The sequence below is a fragment of the Myzus persicae genome, unplaced genomic scaffold (genome assembly GCF_001856785.1).
Source record: "Myzus persicae strain clone G006 unplaced genomic scaffold, MPER_G0061.0, whole genome shotgun sequence".
Taxonomy (NCBI): Eukaryota; Metazoa; Arthropoda; class Insecta; order Hemiptera; family Aphididae; genus Myzus; species Myzus persicae.
Genome location: NW_019100936.1, coordinates 403,250 through 429,601, shown reverse-complemented (window position 1 = coordinate 429,601; position 26,352 = coordinate 403,250). Strand labels below are relative to the sequence as shown.

Below are 26,352 nucleotides of genomic sequence, written 5' to 3'. Positions count from 1 at the left end.
TAGAAGCCACTTTGTTTTTCAAATGATAAAATGTTAAACATGGTGATATTGCGATTTTTCTCGGATAATACGACTTTGAGTGCTGCAATTAGGATCTTTTTAAAGCTATATATATTTGAATAACTATGTTTGAATATTACATAATACCTAACTAATAAGCAAATAATAACACGTGAACTCAAATAATTTTTAATCAAACAAAAAATGAACCATTGATTAAACACGAATAATTGGCTGGCAAATAAAGTAAATTATATAAATGTTAAAACAGTTCAGACACACGATCGTACACAGTAAACGTAATATTTTCTCCGCTAAGTTTAAATAGTTTTAATTATTAGCCATGAACTTTAAAGGTACAATTTTACTTATAAATACTATAGTTATATTTTTTTCTTATATCTTTTTAATTACTCAAAAGATTAAACTACAATTATTACAGAATATAGAGAATGTTCTTTTTATGATAAAACTGATAGATAATTTAATTTTAAAACTATCGGAAAAAAATATTCAATAATATAAAATAATTGCAGTAAATTACTAAATTTAAATGAATTAAAATTCCTTTTATTAGTAAATATTAAATGTTTTCCAATATTTAAATTCTAATCAATTTTTTTTTTTACACATTTTATTTGAAACTTCTATCAGCTATTTGTAAACAATTAAATATACGATTTCTGTTTTTTTTTTTTTTATATGATTTCCAATGAAATGTTATTATCTTCACAAAAAAAAATTATTATAAGAAGGTATCACAAAAAAAAATACAAAGATGTATTTAACGTCAAACTACATTGTAGCTTAAAATTAAATGTGATAGTTACTTGCGGTTGTATTTACTAACTTATTTAATTTATAAATAAGTGTCTTAAAAGTAAAATATAAAAATAACTTGGTTCATATACGAGATTAAAATATATTGCTTTATATAGACTTAAATTTAAGTATTAATTAATTTATCAACTCACACATATAATTTTTCTAACGGAGGACTCCTAAATTCTTTGCATACGTTTGTCTAAACACAAATTTTGTTATGTACAGCATTCAAAATAATTACATTAAAAAAAAAAACAATTTCTAGAAAAAACTATAAAAAATAATTATATAATATTATCTCAGCCATGTATGTTCATATTAATTCTATGTTTGATGTTAAGTACCTACGCCATGTGGCATGTTAATACGCATAATATGAGAATACGTCACTATTTTTTTACAATATCAAACAATCTATTTGGATTAGACCATAGACCTTATACTAATAGACATGAATTGCCTATAATTCTAGCATTATGAGAAGCATGGAAACATGTCGCAGTGATGTAGCCCGTCTTGACAGCAGGCGTGTATATTTACAATTATTGTACACTGTAATAATATACAATATTATACTATAATATTATGTACTCATAACATATAAATATATAATATATGTTATAGCTACACTATAATAGTAAAAGTAAAGTAAAGTAAACTAAACTAAAACGAATTAATTTGTTTATTTAGTCCATCGTTGTAGTGTCGTAGTGATAACTGATAATACGCAGATGCTGGTATATCAATGAGCATGTGCTATACAGTCGTGTACGGTACCGTATACGAGTAAACGAGTAAAGAACGAGCGCCCTCTATATTGCCACGCTCCACCGACACCAATCTCCTGTCTATTAGTATAAGGTCTATGGATTAGACAGTGTATAGACGTATAAACGCATAGAGCACGTTTCTAAAAAGAACATTGAACTCGTCGACATTTTTGGCAAACCGATAACATTATCACTTTTAATAGGTATTAACCTAAAAATGAGGTACATCTACGCGGAAATTATCTCTCGGACACGACAACAACAGAAACACCTGTTCGTGTACAGTATAATTAACAGACAAATAATATCATATTTATACCATGAAAATATATCACATTTATCTTTAGCATAATATACGGTAATGTATTATTTTAATATATATTACGGTTAACGATGTGCTTACAAATATATTATACATAATATTAATTAGAGGAATGGTATTAAATTTCAGACATATGTTGTTATGCAAATGTGTTCTCGATTTTGTGTTACGAAATAACTGTAGAACGATCATAATATTGATTATATCGTAAACGAAAACGACTGGCCACAATATAGCGGTGTTCAACAGTTAAAATATGTAAAATAATTTTAAATCTTCTTACCATTCATTTCATACAACATATTATTTTAGTCAGCAAATTGTTCAGAAACTAGTAAGTGATAATATACTCGCACCATTAATATTATACAGTTATTTATCATGATATTATGTGTTTAATGTTATACTTAAATTATGATAATATTATCCTATTATTATTGATTCATATTATTATAGGTGTATCGTAGCAGATATACCAAACAGTATTTTTATGACATCCTTGATAAATAGTTGCTGCGATTTATTATTATTTTCGATGATATTATTCGTGTTTACGCGCATTGCGGCGCCGTTAGCGAAGCGCACTAATAAATGACATGATACGTATAGCGGCCATATATTATCATTTCGCTCCGGTTAATTGACAAAAAACCATTACGACGACACTGCCGAAATCAAAATTTATTATTTTAATGGCATCTTTATTGGCTCCTTTGGACCGCGCGTAGGAACGGGAACGCTTTGTACAGCCGTTCATTGATGTTTTTTAACGTCCGCCAAACCGATCGCGGTTTCGGATCGGGGGAGGGGTACCACTCGATCATCGACATACGCGCACTGAGTATCGTATTTCGAGAACACAGTACCTACCTGCTGCAGCAAATGCATTGCACAAAAAATATTACTTTTATACTAGGCATATAATATAATATATATTTTACAAACAGCCGATATAATATAATGCCATGTTGAGAACATTCGTTCGAAAAGGTTTCACACGTCAACCGGCCTCGTCGTCAGAGAACCCGCGAAATGCGATATCTGCAGTATATAGGTGGGTATACGATATTATGACCTTTCGCAGCAGACACAAAAGCACCGCCGCCCCCTTGAGCAGCAGTCTCCGACAGACGGACTCGAGATGTGGTTGACGGCGAATCCGCGAAGTCTTGGTTTCTTTTAACCCTTGATATATAGGGTGGTAACGGGTGGCAAGTTTAAATCAAAATCGGTACGCGTCGTGTGGTATAATACGCATATTATATGTAGGTGAACACGAGCTGACAAAAAAATTGATATCGAAACTACAATATACGTGCCGCCGCTCAGAAGATTGCAATCTCGATCTATATGCGTCGAATTTTACTGAAAAGGTTCATAAATAGCTGTGATACGCAAAAATCGTTTGTCGCCGTCTACGTCTGCCGCCGAATTAATCGCAATATCTATAGTAGTGTATACAATATACTATATGTATTATTATTGTCGTTTACTTGCAGTAATATGTGCGTATAATACCATATAATGTGTAAGACATCACGTCTGACACCGCAGTAATACATAATAATAGCTCGGTTTTCTTAAATCATTTTTTTTTTTACTTTACCATCATTTAGAGAGAGATATCATATTGTGGTGAGGGGGGAGAGAACGAGAATAATGTTAGGCTGGTTACTAAGACAGGAGGTTGTAAACTCCTACAAAAAATCTCTTCTATAATATTGGACACGTAATATCTTTCAAAAAATAAATGTAATACATAGCTGTCTTTATAAAAATATCCACGTACATACATTATATATAGTTAAAATAGAAATTTAGTCAATCGCATCAATCTTAAGACGACGATCTTTTTTACATACTATAAGTCAATTTCATTTTAAACTAATTACCTTCAGAAACCTACCTTAAGGTAGGAACAAACAATAATTTCACAAAACTAAGTATCAACATTTGAAGTCGTGTGGTTGGTTAGGCATCGTTTCAAACACAAAAAAAATTTTACATCACGTTTTTTAAAAAAAAAATCCCTAAACCTAAAATATGATTATACAAATTCTTTGCTACACTCCAAACAATTTAACAGACCAATAGTGAATAAAGTTTTCTGAATCCATACATATCACCCGGAATGAAAGTCAGCCTTAAATTGTGAATTGGGTTAGCAGACTTTAGTTTAGTACGTCTTCATGCCGTGTTCCGATATCTTACTAATAATTTGTGAATAAAATGTGCGTTATCATTGTAACAATGAACCTCAATATTGGTGGTAATCTTGGTGGGTGATTGGCAGTGAAAAAAATAAAGTTTTATTAGTTTACGCTTATTGCATTTTCAAAAGGTTATTAGTACATACGCTTTTACGTACGGCCATTAAAAGTGCTATTTTCCAAGGGAACCTGTGACGAAACGACTACGATTAAATAGCAATAATATTTTGAATACCAAAATACATATATTGTATAGTACGTGGCAACTGGCGGTCGTATTCCGCGTATATAATTCAAAAGAAATAATTTATTATTCAAACAATTTGTAAAAAATGTCTCACTTCTAATAACCAATTGTGTAAAGCACTTTGTACTTATGTTTAAATTGACAAGATACTACTGTTGGTTAATTTGATTGGCAAATACTATTTTTTTTTTTTTTGTTATTTTCCAATAAAATTGTTGCAGTATTATATGATTGTTGTAAAATATAATAATCTTAACAAGCGATCATAAATACCGTTACAATTTTCTAATGATTTTATTAATGTTTACGCTAAAAATAAATCCAATAAAGATTGAAAGTATATATTCGTTTATACGTACCATAATATAGTGCATATGTGCATTCATAAGTGTTTCCGCATATTAAACTATGTACTTGTAATGTTTGCTGTTTATAATTAATGTCATATAATTGCAACATGACTAATAATTGCACAGCAATATTTTATGTTTTTATGTTGACCAACAAAAAAAAAAAAAAAATGCAATGATTTTTGTGGTGTGCAGTCTTGTAGCGTGGCTCAAATCTAAAGTGTGCAGTCATTTAGTATAATTATAATACGTATTAGTTATTAGTTATTAAATATGAATTTATGATACTCCAATAACTAATAATTCTGTTTTATTGTCCGTGTGTTGACAAATAATTTTGTTCCACGCAGAATATACGATATATTTATGATTTCAAATTATCTATACTCTATATGTTGAAAATGCAATACTTTATAGCACGCAGTATTGCAGTAATATTTTGTTAATGTACAAACACGATTGAATAATGATTAATGTTTTAAATGATTTATTTGCAATATAAATTGTAAGAACTAAGAAGTGACAATATTTTATGATTTAAAGAGTTTAAATTTAAATTAATTGATCTAATAGCAAGCTATAATCAAAAGTTAAGACACGGAATTGCATAACAATAATGTTTATTTTGTATGGTATAGCTTATGAGATTATAACAAATTAATAAGTCAAATGGCTTAAAAAAAACATTTCAAAATATATAAATCAGTTAAATGTTACCATTGTATATTGTGGGACTATAATATTCGAAAACAGTCGAGCGGCAATTATATGTACACAACAAACAATATTATTTTATATTCTTTACGAATGTTCCATTTAAATTAGGTATGGATTATCATTATTTGTATATTCGTTGCCTATGAAGCCGTGTAGACGTAAAATATAATATAATTAAGTATTATTAGTGTTATTCTATTAACTTTATATTGTAACGTTTTGACGCAAATCGACGCACAATAATTATGCGTCGGTCCCCAGTATTGCCCTGTCGGTAAATTCAGACACTGAGAGATGAAAAAAGTCGGTTCGGACCCATTGTAATTCGGTTTACGATTTTAAGTAGAAAAAAACACGGTCGGTCTTAATTAGATTGTTGTCGTTCGCGCAGAACTGGTTGTATCGGAGCTACCGGCATGAAAATCGAAAACCCACCACATAATAATATTACGATACGCCATACTGCATCGAGGATAATATTCCGTTTGGAAAAATATCGGTTAATAAATAATGTATAATTAATTATTGTGCCTATTCAGTATAATATGATTGAATAGGTACTCGCTATGCGGAAAACGGAAAAACTCAGAGTCTCGCCCAGTACATATTTTTTTTTTTGTTTTTTTTTTTTCTTCATTACACGTTCGACTTGCACACGACTTGCACACTTGGTATATATCAATAATAATAGTGATACGTGGCCCGCGGATTTTTGGATATCGAAGCGCGTTAACACCTCGAACCTGTTTAACTTCATCACCGTCCGTCACCGCGTAAGGTCTCTGATATTATGATAGGTACGCGCACGAACGTTCCAACGGACTTGGTTTCGCATAAATCATCGTGTTATTATTATTATTGATAAATAGCTGACGGACATTTATGTTCGGGTGATACGCACGCGGCACACAAGAATGTTACACGCACGAAATCAGGTGTGGCTATATATAATATTACTCGAGATTGTAACTTGAAACACGTGTAGGTATAATACCTATATAATATTATAATAATTCGTCTCGAGTATATTATTATCATTATGTTTCTTCTATAGCCCGATATGCGTTTTTGGCCCGCATCGCAAAATCGGCATTTGGAACTCACGCCCAGTCACGCCAAAGTACATAGATCTATGACTTTTCATGTCGCTACGAGGGGGTATAACAGCTGAAAATCTGTTGTAATTCTCTTAAAAAATGGCCTTCTAGAATAGTTGAAGCAGGTACCTAAAACGCACAGAAACGATGAAAAAATTATTTTTTTATAATTATTTTACAATTATGTAGAATATAGTGAGTATATTATTATGGCGTCGTTTAAATTATGCGTTGTTGTTACGTTTTGTAAAAATAAATATTTTTAATTGAGATTTTGCCAAAATTTTGTTTGATAATTTTTACAGTCAAATATATGAAACGAGTTCGTGATTGTATTGTGTTTTGTAATATATATTATGGTTTGTCGCTGTTTGATACCTATTCCATTGATATATAGGTATGCTTGGGTATATAGAAACGTGTGCTATTATTTTACTTTATTTCAATTCTAAACACATATAGAAATTCAATTACTTTTTAATAACGCATTCTACAGACGATTTGAATTTTAAATGTATACCTATTATAATGGCACTTAATTAATTTGATCATTGAAAAACAATTTGCATTCAATGCCTATTGAAATGTTAAGCTTTGCTTATGAAAATATGAAATACTGTAATATATAGTGATAATTATTGTATCTTCATAATCACTAATTCCGTGTCTTGTGAAACTTTAAATTTCAATGATTTAATCTAGGAATCTGGGTACTATACTACTACCTAAACAATTTTCATTGCAGTATAATATATAAGACTTCTTTCAGTTTATCAGAGTCATACTATAAGCGCCCAAACTCTATGTATAAATGTAACTATTGATACAAAATATAAATCACAAATCTAAATGTTGATCTACCTTAGAATGAGACAAATTACAATATACCTTTAGGCAGGTTCTTCGTAGTTAAGTTTTGATTATATCACTCGTGATATTTTGTACTATAGGTAAATGTTGGTGTAAGCTACACATACCCTCGACATCACGTCGACTCAATAAATTAAACTATTGTTGTCGATGTCTACCTCGATGACAGACCTACCGACTGCGCCAGGTGCGCCTATTATAAATTACCTATAGTAATAGACAGGTGTGTTTTTTGTATACTGATTACTTATTATAAACGTATTTAGGATAAAACTATACTTGTTACATAGACTTCTTTAACAATTTTACACTCGTGATACAGTCATGATTTCATGAAATAATGCGTTATTTTGATGTTACACCAAACCAAACTGGAATATAATAACATGATATATATATTTAAGATTAATAAATTCGTTCATTCTATAGTTTTTGAAAAACGAATTCTGTGAACAAAATGTACTGTATCGCATCTCCATTCTCCACTCTGCCTATATAAACTATGACATGTAGGTCTCTAATTCTATATGGAAACCATTTCCGGACCGTGTTTACTTTAGTAAACACTTAAGTCATCTCTTCTGCTCTAGTATCGATTGAGAGAGTTCAACGCAGATTCTTGCACTTTGATGCCTATATCCTATAAGGTTCTTTGCCTACTCATGACTTTGACCCTGTTTATCAATCTCTAAACATATGCAGTCTTGGCGTCTTGCTGCCAGAAAATATACGACGAAATACCTTTCTAAACTTTTATCTAGTGCAATTGACTATCCAGCACTTGTTCACAAAAATTATTTCAAATGTACCTACCCGTCAAACCAGATACACGTCTATCTTTTATATTCCATATTGTTATCCTTTACAATTTAACTCCCCACTTTATAGTGTGATACTGCGGAATGTGCAGTATGAGGGCTTATAACTTTTCGTGGACAACGATGCATATTCTATACACCCCCTTAATTGTAGTATAATTTATTCCAGTTTAAGTTATTGATTTTCAAATTATAATGTTTATCTGAGAATAATATTGTTAATTCGTTACCAATATGCGTATTTAATCACTGTTCATCGTCTAATGTATTATTTTTCTCCACGGAAATCTGCCAAGCCTTATATACCGCTATACCTACCCAATAACAATAAACATTTTATACCGAGGTCGAACAATAATTATGTAATACAGGTATACAATACTCGACACCGCGTCCTACTATTTACGGATCGCCGGGACGTGTTTCAATACTATACGGTAGCCGTACGTTCATAATATTATTCGCGTGTCGATCGCTTATACGATACAGCGGCGTTTTGTCGCGTGTAGATTTTTTATTTTATTTTAATCGTTTGTGGGTACACTCCACACGTTTACACGAACACATGTATAATAACTCGCCTAGAACCCTCGCCTATATAATTATATTATAATGTGCGGTCACGAATCGATTAATTTAATCGCGATCGTCGAGGGGGGGCCCTGAACACTTCGGTCGGACATCAAACAGTATGCGTATAAAATAATAGTACCTAGCACTATTTGCACTGCAGGTACAAACAGACAGATTTGATGAATCGATTATTCCAGTTTTAACGTCGAGATGATGTTCGTATGGACGCTGCTCTCGAGTATTCTATAGTGCATTGTTTTCTCTTTCTTTTTTGTATGAATTATCATAATAAATAATAATATCAGACACCGAAAAAAAAACATTGATTCTGGAACTACAGTGAAATCTTAGTGCCTATCTCTTACCTATCTATTTATATTACGAAGCACATGCATACAAATTCAAAGTACCGCTGACAGAATAAAATAATATTATAAACTCCGTCGTTTCGATATTATAAAATATACTGGTACACCGTTTGGTTAGTCTGTGCAAGATAGATTAATTTAAGGAAGCAAAACAATATTATCATATACGTATTTCCAGTACGGATTGATTTTTAGTTGCGGATCGAGGGCCGAGATTACCAACCAGTTTAATCATACAGCCACTGAAGTGTAACAATACAAATTCTTGGCTTTGAACGAGTACAAATTTGATTCTATTGTGTCTATCGAGGATACCGGTCGATGATATATTATTGTGTTTGTCTTATTATTATTTTTTTATATATATATATTATTTGATACAATCGGTAAACTGACTAGAAACTACGGTTTGTAGTTTGATCGATTCCCTTGAGATCCAACCGTTTATTTCGACTCGTTTACCAAACTTGACCGGTTATTACCAAATCTGGGAGACGCGTGCCCGCTCCATCGGCCATTAGGAATTTTTCTCGCCTAGTCCCACGTTAAGTAAAGGCATGCACTGTACTCGTATAATCCGCATCGATTACTTACGATTGCGCAGACTCGTCATATTGACATTATAACGTTCAGCGGATTTGAAGGCATGTTAGACAATAATTTAGAACACATTCAATCACAGTATCGTGAAGCATGTAAATAGTAATTATTAAACAACTCTGGATTTGAAAAAAATGTGATTTTACGAAAACTTTGATTATACATATTGATTTAAATATTCAATATTTCGGTTCCATTATTATCTTAGGTATATTAACGACATTTTTAAATACATCGTATGATTCATATGGAATAATATATGAACAGAAGTATGAGAATTTTTCATTCATATATTTTACTTCTACAATCTTCAAAAGATCGAACTAGATAAAAAAATCATTAAAAAAGACGAAAACCGTAGGTGTAATAATAAAGGATAATTTATGATTACAACGAATAATTGAAGTAGTAGAGGATAACCATACACTGCAGCTACACCAGTTTGAATGATAATAATCAATGATTATTAATCATACATCGGTAGTAGGTAGTGTTGAAATTACAACTATCTACATTCTATAGTAATAAATAAAATTGATATGTCTAATCTTCGAAACAGCTGAACCAATTTTAACGTGATTTTAAGCATTGCAAGGAGTTTTCTTTAGGCTACTTTTCATTCAGAAACTCGAGGCCTACAAGGTGGCAAACACATCATGCATTTCGTCCTTAAAATACGAACATTTTATAAAATATTTTGATCATTACTAGTGGTGTTTGTCATAGTAAAAAAATAGATGGTGATTATTATTCAATTTTTTTGTCACATACAGTAAGAAAGTATCCTTTTTAAAATATAATTGTATTCTTAAATTATTCATTTTTTTCCATTTGAATTAGGTTACAATGCTCCTAGTTTTAAATAATTGTAATTATTATAGTTCATTATTTTGTTAGTAGGTATCGTATCCATAAAGGTACATTATATATTATGTACACAATACAAATAAAAAACAAACATCGAAAACAAAAAATAATGCAACTCAGTGTATCAACTACTATATATAAGCCATAAGATAATAGGTAGCCTAAAGATGATTTCTACCATTAATCTACACTGGTTGACGTTGACTCGTTGTAGAACAATTAAAACTATAAATACTATTAAAAAAAAAAAAATCCTTCTTAAAAATATATAATACTATTATTACTCCAATGAGTAGGCGCATGACGTTCTCACGGCATACAGCAGTGTGGGCTTCGGCTTGTTGGTCGAGTTTTATACGTAAAAAATACATAACACTTTACCGAGATCCGTGAGAGATCAGTAGGGAGGTAAATGAAATTCCGATCATACGTAACTATATTTTTTAGTAAAATCTCGCATACCTACAAGTATGTGTGTGGTTCCGGGCTACTTTTGTGAGTTAATACGCCACTGAAGTTATTTACAAACGCTTTTTGGTCTCTATTGTGTACGTCGGACCGGTAAAAATGAACCGTGCCCACGATAAATATCCCGGTGGCGCTGTCCCTTGAGTCTAAATAATTCGAATTATGCACTCAAACAACAGTTTAGGAATTCTATTCTACGAAACACGATCTTTGAAATTACCAAACAACCGATACAACGTAATATTAATTGTCGTTTAAAAAGTCCATTAACACACTGAGCTCGTGTGTGACATTAAGAATATTTTTAATAGGTCTTACGGTTATTATTTATCAAACCGCGCACTCGAAGGAAACTAATATTAATTACAAAATGTCCTCTGCTGTAAAATGAGATGCCGAACTGTATCAGTGAAAAATTTTAATTCAAAGATTTTAACAGTACTTAAATTATGCATAAGCCATATTATGAATGGGTATGAAATGTATGCAATATTATGCATTTTAATCTATAAAATTATACACTAGGTATGTAATTATAATAATTGCACTATTTTCAAATTACACCAGATTCCAGTATGCAATTATTGCAATCAAACATTATAAAAGAATTACTAATTCGTATTATTTAAACATTTTACACACAATATTAGTCTACACATATAGGGTCCTCTTCTACCATTTTTAATACGATTACTGTTGTAACTTGTAATAGTACACAGATTAATGTTTAAAATTTAAAATTATCAAATAAATATAAAAACAAAAAACAATAATGGAAACCTTAGAACAACTGATTTTTTTTTATACTAGACATTAAAATGAGTCACTGAACACTGAAGTTATACCTATACTGTTGTTTACTAAACAGAATATAACAATATATTTATTATAATTATATATTCATAGATGCATTAATCTAAATACATAAAAAGGAACATCAAAAAAGTGTTACTCAAGTTTCATAATAATATTCTGAAAATTAGAAGGTACAACTTTCATAAAAAGACAAATCAACATTTAAAAAATTTAGTAAAGTATCTGTTATTAAAAATTAATTGTATTGATAAACATTACAAAAACAAAATGTTTTGTTATATTCATGTTATGTAGGTAGGTAGGTAGGTAGGTATACCAACTACAGTAAGAAACTCTTTGACCAAAGTATCGAGATAATTTTAGATACTAATTACATACCTTTTCTCATTTCTGTCTTTGAAAGTATGCCAATACATACTATATTTATCACTTTCATGCCATTCGATTTAAAATCATTTATATATTATACGATACTTAAAATTATTTTAGTATAATTGTAATAAAATTAGTGGGTAGATCGATTATCAATATAGTTAGTTGATACAAGTTTACCACTGATATATTATAGCAAATTAATAAAAAGTAAACAATTATAAAACATAATATATATGAAAAAAATCCACTAGATTCAAACATCCTTAATATTTAATTTTATTGCATATTTTGTTAACAAGTTTAAGGACATAGTACTTATTGTTTGTATCAATATCGTCATATGCCAAAAATAAAAATAGTATGAGCACAGTGTACATGTCAGTCATATATATCACAAAACAAAATTATGTATTCTAAATTTAGTGATATGAAATTACTCCATATATAAATGTAATACATAAGGTAAAAATATCGTAAGTAATAAAAATTAATCCAAAACATTATGACCTATCTTCGAAATAATAATTTTTCTTACTATAAAATCTTTTAACAATATATAGATGTTTGACAGTTAAAGAGGTACATTAATATATTTTAGTGTTATATATAAATAAAAACATATGTATTAATATTTTAACATCAAATATTTTGGCATAATTTTTATTTGTAACGACTCTCTCGGCCTTTAGAAACGAATGTTAGACATTTTAAACAACTAATTCAGATTTTCTATTTTCAGCAAACCATTTTAGTAGGTAACAAAAACAATTTTCTTTTAACTCACTATAAATCCCATGAAGAAATTACAAGTGGATAAATGTTCAAAAAGTGTATTAATAGCAAATGTTGTTTAAATTATTTATTTTAAAATTTGCAATTGTTAATAATAAGTTATCATAAGATTATTTACACTTTAAATATACACTTATACGTCGCAAGCATAGATTTAGATTTTTAGTTAATTTATATTAGTTATTTATAATTGAACCAAGTCCAAGTGGTATCTGGTCTTAAGATTAACGTTCGAACGTACCTATATCAAAACGTATTCCAGATGTTCAAATAAGTAATATTACCGGCATGCTCGATATTAGAGACCTCCAAAATAAACTGGTTTGTGAAAATCTAAACAAACGTTTCAATAACTCATTCAAGAATAGATGATCTGGAGTTAATGGAATTCAGAATTATTCAATTTACACTTTTAATTCAAATAAACAATATTTAAAAAAAATACGTTTTCGCGGCGGTCTAGTGGCCCAGAGATAATAAGTAATAACTCGACAATAATATTATATAACAACACTTCTTTCAGACTGTTTAACATAGGTAATAAAAAGAATATACGAACCTAAAATCAAAGTGTTTAACAAGCGGTCCCACACCTTGAAATGCCCCCCCGGGACATAGTGCTTAATGCACACTAAATTACGTCTAAAACGATTTTCCGATATTCTATTTCCGAGAACATTTTATATACCTAGATATGAAAAATATATTATAACTATATACATTGAAAACTAAATACTATCGCTGTACACAAATATGTAAAATTATATGCATAATTATTATTAAAAAAATAGTTCTTTTATCAACTTTATTGATGATTTTTTTTATTAATTGGCGCAAAATGGCATGATGATATATTAGTCATTATAGTTTATCCGCCGTGTTATTTGACTGTAATAAGTAATAACATTAACGATAGTATATGATACCGGTAATAACGCAGTCATCATAAATTACATAAGAATAATTTTTTTTAACTTAAATTTTTTATTTCACGTTCTGCTACAATATAATAATACATTATAATGTAACACAAACATAATATTATATATACGATTCTTGAGTGTGATGACCATTATGAAATAATAGACATGGTGCATGGAATAAAGAACCTTTCCACAGAGATAACTTCGACAAAATGAACGTAGTAAAATAATATCGATGAAAGTGGCTCATATACCTTATGGCTATTTAGCTGAATCTAAGACTCAAAAACCAACTAATGATGTCCATATTTTACCAATTGAAATGCATCAAATGATTATCGTTTGCATCTACGCATCTTTATATATATGTATTAAGTTTAGTATAATATTTGTATCAGTGTTTTCATCTCGCTGTGAGAACGTACGTGTAACGTTTGTTGGATAGTCGTCTCCAATGTCACGTCAATGTGAAAGCACCCGTACTTTTATAGGCCATAGTCTATATAAGATTAATGTAACGTCAATATACGTTGCCATATAAAAATAATTGTTATTAAAAATCAATATATCTAAAAACAATAGATCTATTAAATACAGGCTGTTATTAAATCATAATATTACTGTAAGGTTTTTCAATTAAAATAGTTCGAAACCTTAAACTCTTTGTGCACAAATTATTATTGTATTGTAAATGACAAATAATATATCTATATATTCGTCGAAAAGTCAAATAAAATAGAAAACGAAAACGTAAAATTTTTAATATCATTCTTTTATGAGGCAATCGGTTTATTATACTGGATTGCTCTATAGAGTCGTGAAAAATATAACAATAATTATAATGTTAATATATTAATAAACATCATTACTTAATTTTTGCAAATACAATATATGAGAAAAATATGATAAAGGTGTTACTAATATATTACTATTATCAATCAATTAAATTTTTTCTAAGTTTTAATCAACAGTGTCATAATCGTCATAATAAATCTCTTAGTAAATGAACTTTTAACATTTACTTTGTACAGCACAATAGTCAATAATAGACTTCATATTTACCTATGATATTTTGAAATCATTATTTTATGGAAATTGATTAGAGTATATAACCTATCGAATTTGAGAAATTACATTTAATTAGGTAGATTTACGTATGTACCTACTGGTATATTATATTTTAACTCATTTATTATACTTATATATTATATTATACAATATACACCCTATCATAAATCATAATATTACGAGAACCACTGTAAAACAATATTATAATACCACTGCAATACTAGTGTAGAATTGTTAGAGTAGGATAATAATTCATTACAGGATTGAATTTTGGTAAGTTCAGAGAAGTTTTTAATTTAGAACACGAACTAAAAATAATGTTTAAAAGATGAATTAAAAGAAATTCTACAATATTTTATTTCTATAACATAATATAGCGCAAATAGGTATCCTATGCACAACAAAATGAAAAATACTCATTGTGCAATAATAATATAGTGTACATTTTAGTAGATAATACAATATTAATAATGGCATTAAGATAATATAATATCATGTAAAAAAATTACGTTAAAAGTTATTAAAATAAACTATAGATAAAAAAAGTCCATGAAAAATATTTTATTATTCTAAATTTATTTTTAAGTCTATTGAAAGCTGTGATTTTCAGTTAATTGTCTAATACAAGGGTAAAATAAAAATTCAGACTCTTATTCATTCAAACGACTTGATTAATTATTGATAACGATGTATTAATGACGATTGATAAAGTGAAGCAACACGGTTCTAAAAACTAATTTTAATTTTTCGTAAAGTCTGCTTGAGATAGAGTTTCTTGCAAAAAGAAATAAAAATGTATATTTGTTTATAATTCCTCTAAAAATTATTAAAATATGACATTTCTTAAATTCCCGTACCGTTTTTAAATAATTTTTTCAGGATTTAGATGGTTAAAATAAAAAACACGGAAAAGTCGATTTCATTTATTAATCTTGATGACAAATTCAAAACGTTTTCATAATTCTCATCCCTGTATTAGATCAACCGTAGCACGTTAGAAAGAAAACGTCAATCTAAATTTTTATTTAGCGTATGTTTGACGAAGACAGAACAACTACGATTCAAATCTTCTTAAATAAAAAATATGAATGTGCTATTTCGAATTACATATTATCGCTTCAAATGTGGATTAACATAAGTTTTATTATTTCCATATTATTGGTTTTTCGATCACAGCCAAGATACATCCTTGAATGGATTAAAAATGGTTATATAATATATATTAATATATTACAAGTTACTAAATTTATAATGGTTACAACTTACAAGAGGTCATAATACACATGTAACACGTTATTAGTGTAATGGACTTGGATGTAAATAGTTAAAAATGAAATATGAATGAGAAACGAATAATAACGAGACAGTTCATTGAGGTCACAGAGCTGTAATATCTATGAGAATCAAACTAAAGAGGATTAGCACTAAAAATATAATACCTAACTAATCAGTCTTCCATATTGTACAGATTTTTAAACCCGTTTAAAAACACGTAGGGGGTAAAAATTATCAAGAATGCAACTATACTATTTTAAAATGACAACATGCCAACAAAATGTTTTATTTTTTAAAATAAAACTGACTTAAGTTTATTGATACAATGATACTAATTACTGATATTGCTTTCTGCTTGTAAAAAATATTATACATACATACACAGGATGGTTATGGCCAAAATGTGCAAGTCTTAATATTGTAAAAATATATAAATTAATTAATAATTACACACAACTTTTAACAGGAGATACACTTTGAAGTTGTTTATCTTTTCATTTATTATTGAACAAAAACATTTACCACTAAATAGTTAATATTAGCTACTAGAATACAGTTCGATGACGAGTTAAAAATTTAAAAAAAACGACTATGGAATATAACTTGTAAGTAATTTTTAAGAAAAATAAAATATAAGTATCTTTAAAAATATAATTTATTTTAAACTAAGTTGTACATCGTTTTCAGTTAAAATGCGATAAGTAGGTAGGTTCTATAGGTACCATGCATAATTTAAATTCATTATATTATCTTTTTAAATAAATATTTTCTTATCCATTATTTCGTACCTATATGAATATTTAATTTGTACAATATGATCTACTTCAATTTTGCAACCGTGCAGTTTTAATTAATAAATACTACTCGTATTATTTTAGAACAGACTTTATTAATAATATTTATCGAAACCTATTTTTATGAATCAACCCTGATGATTGTTTCACTCATTTTTATGTGTTTTAAATATTGAAGTTACTACAGTAAGTACGTTATTACGTCTTATTAATCTGAATATTTCTAATTTACGCATAGTTTTTTTTATTTATTATCAACAGGGAAGTTTTATTTGTTAATTATTAGAACTAGACAGTTTATTGAATTGTGCAACTGTTGATGTGAGAAAGCATTTTTCTATGTCTGCTACTCTTGTAAACTGGTTATAGCGTTAAGATTGTATGGTCTACATAAGACATTACAGTAGAATGAACAGCTTCTGTAATTTCGTTTAAATTGTACGCATTTAAAAATTCGTATGTTTGATATTTGTTTTATTAATCATGTAGTTCACGCCTTCGCGGAGTTTTAACGAGAAATTAAATCGTAATGCTAAAACCTGATCAGAATTCAAAACAACAACTAAAAAATATGTCAAATTTAATTATCTAAGATAGTGTGATATAATCAACAAATGTGAATTATTGTAATAATGACTACCGTCAATCACCGACATAATATAACTATATTGTTATACGCATATTTTATTTGCGTTGTCGTTCAGTTTAAAGTAGCATTAGCAAATTAATTTGACCGATAGATCTTAATTTTTGTTTGTATCTGTATAACATTAAAACAATTTGACCTCGACTCTATACTTGAAGGTTCTTGTAACCCACACGAATGTAATATTATATAGGTACTTAGTTAAATTATAATAATAATTATTATTAGTGTCAAATTGCATTGTATTTACATTTAACGTTTAAACTACATACCTAATAACTTATACCTTTTTTAGGTGTCATATCCACGAGTCATAATCTATTTAATACAAAAAAATAATAATAATACACCAACGGATGAATACATATCGTTATAAAGACTTTATTAACTTCCTCGGTGCACTTTATTTTTTATTAGTATTTATTACCCATGTAGCCATCTATATACAATGTCTAAACATATCGTATTAAATTTTGATTTTTCGAATAAGCATAAACCGTAAGCAAGCATCTATATTTTTAATCCGAAATAATATTAAAAAATACATTAAATTCTAAACATCAGTTAGTAGGTACCTAAAAGAAAATTGTATTTAATTACATATTATACTTATACATTTCTTACACTGCTATTACAAAGTAGAATAAATATGTAAATATTGTGTAAATGCACTGTAGTGTTTAATTAAAATCACAATTATTATTTAAATGCAAGAATTATTTTATGACCAAGAAAATATCGATTAGACAATCAATAACAGAATCGATAACAAAATATACATGGTGTTTAAGGCAGTGATAATTTTGGCTTGCTGAATACTGTGAGAAGTGTACAGTTTAATTTAAATTGTTGTCAAACTCTATAAGTATGCATATTACACTTTAGTAATTGATTTATTGTTATATTATTATTAATTATTTGTATTTAATTTAATATTATAAGCTTATTAGCCATGAACTTCGTTATAATTGTAATACTATAATTATAAGTGTATTATGTTAAATTATAATGATTTACAAAAGACAAATACCGATATATTTTACTATCAAAATAATATATGAGTATTATACAAAGAAAAATAATGATTTACCTACCTTACTTCAGAAATAAACGAAGAATGGTGTATTGGTGTTTATCGGTTTCTAGCGATGGTGTAACAATCGGGTAGTATGGTTATTGGGTATAGTCTGCCGGCTGTATTTTAAGAAACTACTTTTTTAAACGCCACACCGTAAAATCTATTATAATATTAACTACAAATTACAATAGAAGCTAACGTTTGTTCACAATTGTCGACACAGATACTTTTGAAAACGACTACTTTTATCAATGTTAACCTACTATGGAGCATTATTCAAAACTGCACATCATATAAATGCAATTGAATAATTCTGAAAAATATTTCATTAGCTCCAAGAGGTTACAGAGTATTAAGAAAAAAGATTTGTTTAAAATAATATTGTTAATCATTTTTGCTTAAAATAATTACGTACCAATTTTGTTATTAGGTTATTAGGTATGATGAACTATAAAATAAATAGTAATTTATGATTTGGACATTTTGGAACAATTAATTATTTTTAGTATATTATATTACGGAATAAAAAAGAATTATTTGTAACCAAAATGATACTTGTATAAAATTAAAATATTATTATGTTTTGGTTTAACGAATGAAGTTTTTTTTCGGTATTGGTAAACTAGCTGGTCCTATTGATTTATTGCCATTGGTAGTTCATTCAACATTCGTTTATTAACAAATTATCTTTTCATCATCATCCGAATCTAAAGAATTCCAGAGGACAATGAACAGAAGCCGGTTCTCTTTAAGTTTTCACAAAATTCAACAATCTACGTTGCATGTATATATATAGATATATGTCGTATGTGTACCTATATATGTTTGATGGGAAAAATTATTCTCGTCTTCATTGGGTGACCTTGATATCCAAATTGTATTTTTTCTTTTAAATTGGACTGTAAATTTATGTTACAAATACCAAAAAATTTTAATTACGTTGATATATAAAATACAAACATCGAAATACCTAAGTGCTATATTAAATTTAGTTCTTTGTAGAAGAAAATTGTAATTGATGTTTACATAATTATTTTTCTGACATCATACTTCAAACAAATAGTAGATCACTCGTTAATTCTATTTCTTATCGAAATACACAATTTAAAGAAGATAAAAACAATTATATAATTTATATCCAAATAATTACTATTATTTTCTGAAGTATGTATCATTGTAGGATGGTATAAAATTATTTATGATGTAAACAAGTATATTTAGAAACAATATAGATTTTATCAGCCAAAAATAATTGAGATAACATTAACAAAATAATTCAAATTTAAAATAAAATAAAAGATTAAAAATAAAAACACCATGTAAAAACTATTTCAGTAAAGGATAAGTAGGAATGGCGCCTGTCTGTAGACTCATACATCAGGAGCAGGACAGTCAGCAATACAATTTAAGTTGAAAAAGATTAGAACCAAATGCCAGAGAATTGGATAGTTTACGTCTCGGTTTACGTTTAACGGGCGTATGTGCAGTAAAGTGGAGTAAAGTTGTGAGCTTAAAATTGAAAGTAACGATAAACTATAACTCTTGAACAACGATTTTGGTTTCTTAGTGTCGTTGGCGAGTTATTCGTGAGATCCGAAAAACTCCACTTTGTTCATTTATCAAAATCTATTTCATAATACCTAGTTATTTTCATAAATAAGCTGAAAGGTACAAAATGTTTAATAGAATTGAGCAATAATTTAGTATTGGTAGATAATTAAGAAAAGGGTTACTATGGATCAAGTGAAACTACATGGTACCTATAATTTGTTTGAGATAACAGTTGAGTTAATAGGGAAACCTAACCTAATATTTATAATATGAATTAGGTATGTATTTAAGTGGTGTTTAATTGCTAAAAAATTGCTAAGTTAAAATAATATCACACGAGTTTTAGATCGAGGAAGTGCATTATACGTAGGTAACGCAACATTTTAAAAATAATATACGACAGTTGAATAGAAACTTGAAAGTTTTTAAAATAAAAAAAAATAATAAAAAATAATTGAACTAAAAACATAAATATTACATAATATGTTGACAATTTTGTTTGTTCTTCACAAAATTAAATCTCGTGTATTGTAATTATTAAACATGGATAAAAAAAATGTTATGATCCATTCTCGATAAACTAATTGTTCCAATTTAATAAAAAATGATTTGTAAAACTAATTACCGTATATCCATCAAGGCGACATTTTAAATGTATATAAAAAATATTTGCTAAATATTATATAATAATTAATAATAAATTAAATTTAAATAAGGCATCAATGTATTAAGATTTAAGTAATATCAAATAGTTAAAATGATAAAAATTTATAAAACAGTGTAAACATACAAACTTTATGTAATATTTTTTAAATCACAAAATTAGAAAACATCGATAGATATGTTTTTACAATACCAATTTTCTTATTTTTTAAATTATAATAAACTATTTTTAAGAGGTAGTTTGCAATGAAATTACTTTATAAATATAATATAAGTAATCGGAACTAAATGCATCTTACATTAAAATGTTATTGCTTTTTTATTTTATTTTTATTGTGGACAAAACATCAGATCTCCAACTTAATATACATTACATACCTACAGCTGAGTATATAATTTACATTTTGAATTTTGATCAAAAGATACTTAGTATATATTTTATAAATTGAATTTTTAATTTAGACATTTATACCAATACTAACACTTCTTTTTTTGTTTTGTAACAATATGTGCAAACACGTAACGTTTATGTATTACGATGAATTTTAGTTAAACTGATGTCATATTAAATAATGATGTATATACTATATAATGTTTTAAAACGCTATTGTTAAAATTGATCGGTAATTACCTAATTGAACTTAGTTAAATTCTACTCACAAAGAAAACAGAGATCATAATAATAATATATATCATTGTTAATGATTACTTGGTTTAATATTTTAATGTCACTATAATGTCTAATTTAGCCAAACCAAGATTTCTTTTAAGTACTTACCTAATACATTAATTTTATTCAGTTTCAGATGAAATATCCAGCACTTTTAAAAATAATTTACTTAAAAATTCATTTTATATCAATACTGAATAGCCTATAGGTACCACGTGGTCGATAACACATAAAATAAACTTAAGATTTCGCATGGACTTAATTTGTCGACATACTTTAAAATATGAAATACTTGATCTAAAACATCAAGTGTAGACTCAGTCTTGTTAGTCAAGTTAAAGAGCAAAATAGAATATTTCTCAAGTAATTTTGAAGAAAAGCTACATTTTAGCACCTACGTTTCAAATTTTTCAAATTGTACTACTGTTAATCAATTGTATGCATTTAATTAAAATATTAGTTGATTTTTTTATTTTATTACAATATGATCACGCGATTAAGCGTTTAACTTTGTACAAATATCCCATAGTAGGTATGAATTTATTATGATGCATTGATGCATTAATGCATTATTGAGTTTATAGTTTCCTATTTCCATACTATGCTAATAATGTTAAAATCGACAAAATTTCTTTCTGTCTCGGAATCGTCCAATGATTTTAAGTGCTTTAGTTTTATCTGCAGAAACATTGATTAATTCCACAGCGGAAATATATATTATAATATACAATATTGTTGTACCTATACTGTAATTCAGATAAGTTAAAACAAAACCTAATCGCTTTAGACATAAAAATATGTAATCGCGGTGTTTAAAATCACATTTACACACTCACTCACACACACACACACACACACACACACACACACACACACACACACACACACACACACACACACACACACATACATACATAGGATCCGCTTGAAACTTGTCAAATTGAAAGATATCGATCGGTACCTGAGGCGTCGGTACCGAAAACAGGAATATTCGTTTCCATCGTGTGTGTAGGTATAATATATAACTACATAATACACGTATATAGTATAGCCGTATAGGCCGTGTTATTATTATTATTATAGGCCCATTAACCGTGATTATATCCGATTAATAAATAATAATCTCGGAACGTCGTGTGACTGATAATATTATACCTATCACAACACAACATTAAATTTGCACCTCGGCGCTGCGGCGTTTCGAAATATGGCGAGTATAATATTATAATACGGAGAGTACTTAATAACAACCGATCGTTCGTTCGATACACATTATACATAATGCTTGTATATTATAATGCTTACAAGACGTATTTCGGTTAATGGGATCGTGTGGGCATTGGAGATTGAGGATTTCCGACGATGACCCGGCAGTGCGGTCGCGTTTAAATCGCGCGCATTATCTCGTCGATGGAATAAATAAAGGGAAAAAAACTTATAAAAAATTATTTTTAAAAAACGTTGCCACTACTCATCTTGACCGACCCAACGATACAACGATAAAACGATAAAACAGACGTGCGTATTATATAATAATTATAATATTGTATAGGTAGGTAGGCGTAAGTATATAGGCCGGTAGACATAATATTATTATTATTATTATTATTATTATTATTATTATTATTATCACTACAATATTTTTAGTATTTCCGTCTTTGGCGTTTATAATATATAATGATTATATCGGACTCACCATAGTCGTTCGTATCCTCGGCCGTGCTGTTCACCGTGCCGTCCGGGAACACCTGCAGGTATCTGTTTTTGATGAACATCTTGATTTTCCTGGCGGTGCCTGTTATGTGCGACAGGTTGGCCGACGACCGGCCGCTCCTGGCCGACGAGCCCGCGACCGCGGCCACCAGCGCCGCGTCGTCCACCCGTTCCGCGGCCGCCGCGACGCCGTAATACGCGGCCCGGTCCCCGAGTGCAGACGTGCCCGACACCGCGCCACCGCACAACACGGCGTACAACGCCAACACACTGACCGTCACCACAACACTCCGCCGGTGGCCGCCGCCGCTGTTGCTGCTGCTGCAGTGCGACCGTTTCACCATGACTTTAGGCCATCGCTGGGTGGTACCGGGCAGGGTACCGCCGGGTCAGGGTCCGTCGCGCCGGACGCCGGTGCCCGCTTCGCACGGCGTCCGCATAACGCCGGCGGGCGTGCGGTTTGCGGGTGTCGTCGACCTCGGGAGGATAATATTGTCACGGCGTGCGTTTACCCTACGGGGTGACCCGTCCCGCCAAAATAGCAGCGGACTGGTTGAACGGCGGCTACGCCTCGGTTTGTGTATTCCAAAAGCTCAAAAAACGACTTTTTATTATTTTTTTTTTTTTTTAACCAACGGAAAAAAAATTTAAATCGGCAGAAAACTACGTGTGAATATTAGGCATACGAATATAACGGGTACACGGCCGGATCACGAGCTCGCGAATTTAGCAATGTGCTAGAGGTCGAACGCGCGAAAACGTAGGTAATGAAAAAAAAAAAAATCGAACGGATAAATTTGCTCAAAAAAAAAGGTCACTTCTGAGTCTCGTTTTTCGTATATTAATATTATTTATGTGATTATCGTTTTTACTCGAGAAACCGGCGGCAGGTCGGTCACGTCGTGTGCCGCGTCCGTCTCGCTCGCGTCGTCTTGTCGATCGGATCACTATTTATTTAATTTTTTCCTCTTTACGTCTTCTGCTCTTTCCCCTCTAATAAACTGCGCGACGTGCGGTTGGTGACTGGCCGAGAGAGTGGCGAACGCGAGGAATCACGGAATCACGGGGACCGCCAGACGGTATTCAATTTGTCGGTCAGACCATGTGACCCGGCGCGCGCGTGCGGCCCACAGATGGAGCCACTATAGCCGGTCTGGTGGTTCGCGCCGCCTTAACCGCGATGCTCGATTAGTATGATTTGTTCCTGTTCTTATTGTGGTTGATACGAATGATGCGAATAGCGATTTTCGTTAAGCATAATAATTATACTTTATTGTATTACGATTTGAAATTCAAACGATCGTCATGAGTAGGTAAGGACTTTGAATCTCCAAAAAGTAAAAACCTGCAAAAAAAGCATTAAAAATGAAGTAATAACTAATAATAGGTATACTTTAAATGATTACCAAATTTTTTTTCTTGGAATATATTGTATCTAATATACATATACTATAAGGATAATATAGGTTTATTATAATATGTATCTGCTCGATAAAATGGCCTTTTATATGAAGCACTATTTATTTAGCACTTTCATTTATACTCGATTTTAATTTTTAATAATAAATTGAAAAAAAATGTACGTTTTTTTAAAATAATTAGCTCCTGCGCTTACGAAAATTAATTTAGGTTAAGTAAAAGACATTAAAAATAACAAAAACCGCATAAAGTCCAAAATTAACCCCAAAAATCAAAATAAAATGTTGTCTATTTGTCCATCGTATTCTTCTATGAATGACATTTATATATAGTCGAGACAGATTTGTTTTGAGCAGGTAAAAGCAAATGCCGTCGAAATCAGTCCTCTAGACACAAGTCATAGGTTACATCTGCCTGTAATAGACAATAATGTTATTTTTTTATTCCGGCGCCAGCGGTACGGCACGCGCGCGCGGCCGACGTTTACGCGATGTGCCTCAACAGTGTGTTGTTATTTTGTTATAATATAATATAGCACTGTCCGTTTCGCTTGGACCTCGTCAAGGTGCTTTTCGTTGCTATTTTAGCTATTATAGCAATCGTCGGATCGAAAATAGCAACGGACCCACGGTTATGACAACACTATAAAAATCGCGGTATTCGGTTGCTAAGTGGTATGGCCTACCATGCTTTTTAATATAGGTACCTGTGTAGCTGCCTGTATAGTGTAGTATAGTTTAGTAGTTTAGTAACGTTTTATTAAATATAATATGGTCTATACTTATTCCATACTTTATCATTTTTATACCATTAATGTGTGGAGTAAGTAAGCGGTTTCGTGTAATGACTATATAGTTTCTTATTTTCTCTCACAACTATCCGTCCCTAATTATTATTATTTTTGGACACGATACAAACATAAGACTCGAACGTGTTTGTTATTAACTGTCGCGCACTCGTACCTGCAATACCATTGAATAGTTGAATTCATCTTAAGCTAGTTTAGTCACACCTGTATTAAACTCAAATATCCACTTTCCGAGCCTAGTACTATTAAGAGACTAATTCAGTTTATTAAAAGCTTGAGATTTGTTACTTTACAAGCGATATCACTTATACCTACATAGGTAGATATAAGGTTTAAACTTCAAACGATAGTCGGTACCTACTTCCATGGTAGGTTCCTATACCTCTACTTATTTTGAAACTTTAGCGTGTGTTGGATCTAGGGTGGGTTAGGATTTAACCCCGGGCGTACAATTATCTCAATTACTAGGGGCGTACATTTTGTTTTTATTTCATTACACGTCACGTAGAAAAAAAATTAAGCCCACACAGAAAAAAGTTCAATACAGTCTTAAGGTGTCCCCCTCTTTCGAATTTATATCAAAATATTATTTGTTTTTTGACTGTCCGAGGACAGAGACTTTTTATTATCAGCAAATTATAGAAAACTTAAGCATATAT

The 26,352-nt window shown here is 29.9% G+C and overlaps 1 protein-coding gene across 1 annotated transcript in view; it reads right to left on the bottom strand.

Moving 5' to 3' along the window:
• Positions 1 to 24,520, bottom strand: part of LOC111026914 — a 74,930-nt gene extending 50,410 nt beyond the window's left edge. Inside the window, exon 1 of the mRNA XM_022305097.1 lies at positions 23,450 to 24,520. Coding sequence (XP_022160789.1) covers positions 23,450 to 23,810 — 361 coding nt within the window. The 5' untranslated portion in view covers positions 23,811 to 24,520. The remainder of the gene's footprint in view (positions 1 to 23,449) is intronic.
• Positions 24,521 to 26,352: the final 1,832 nt, after the last annotated feature.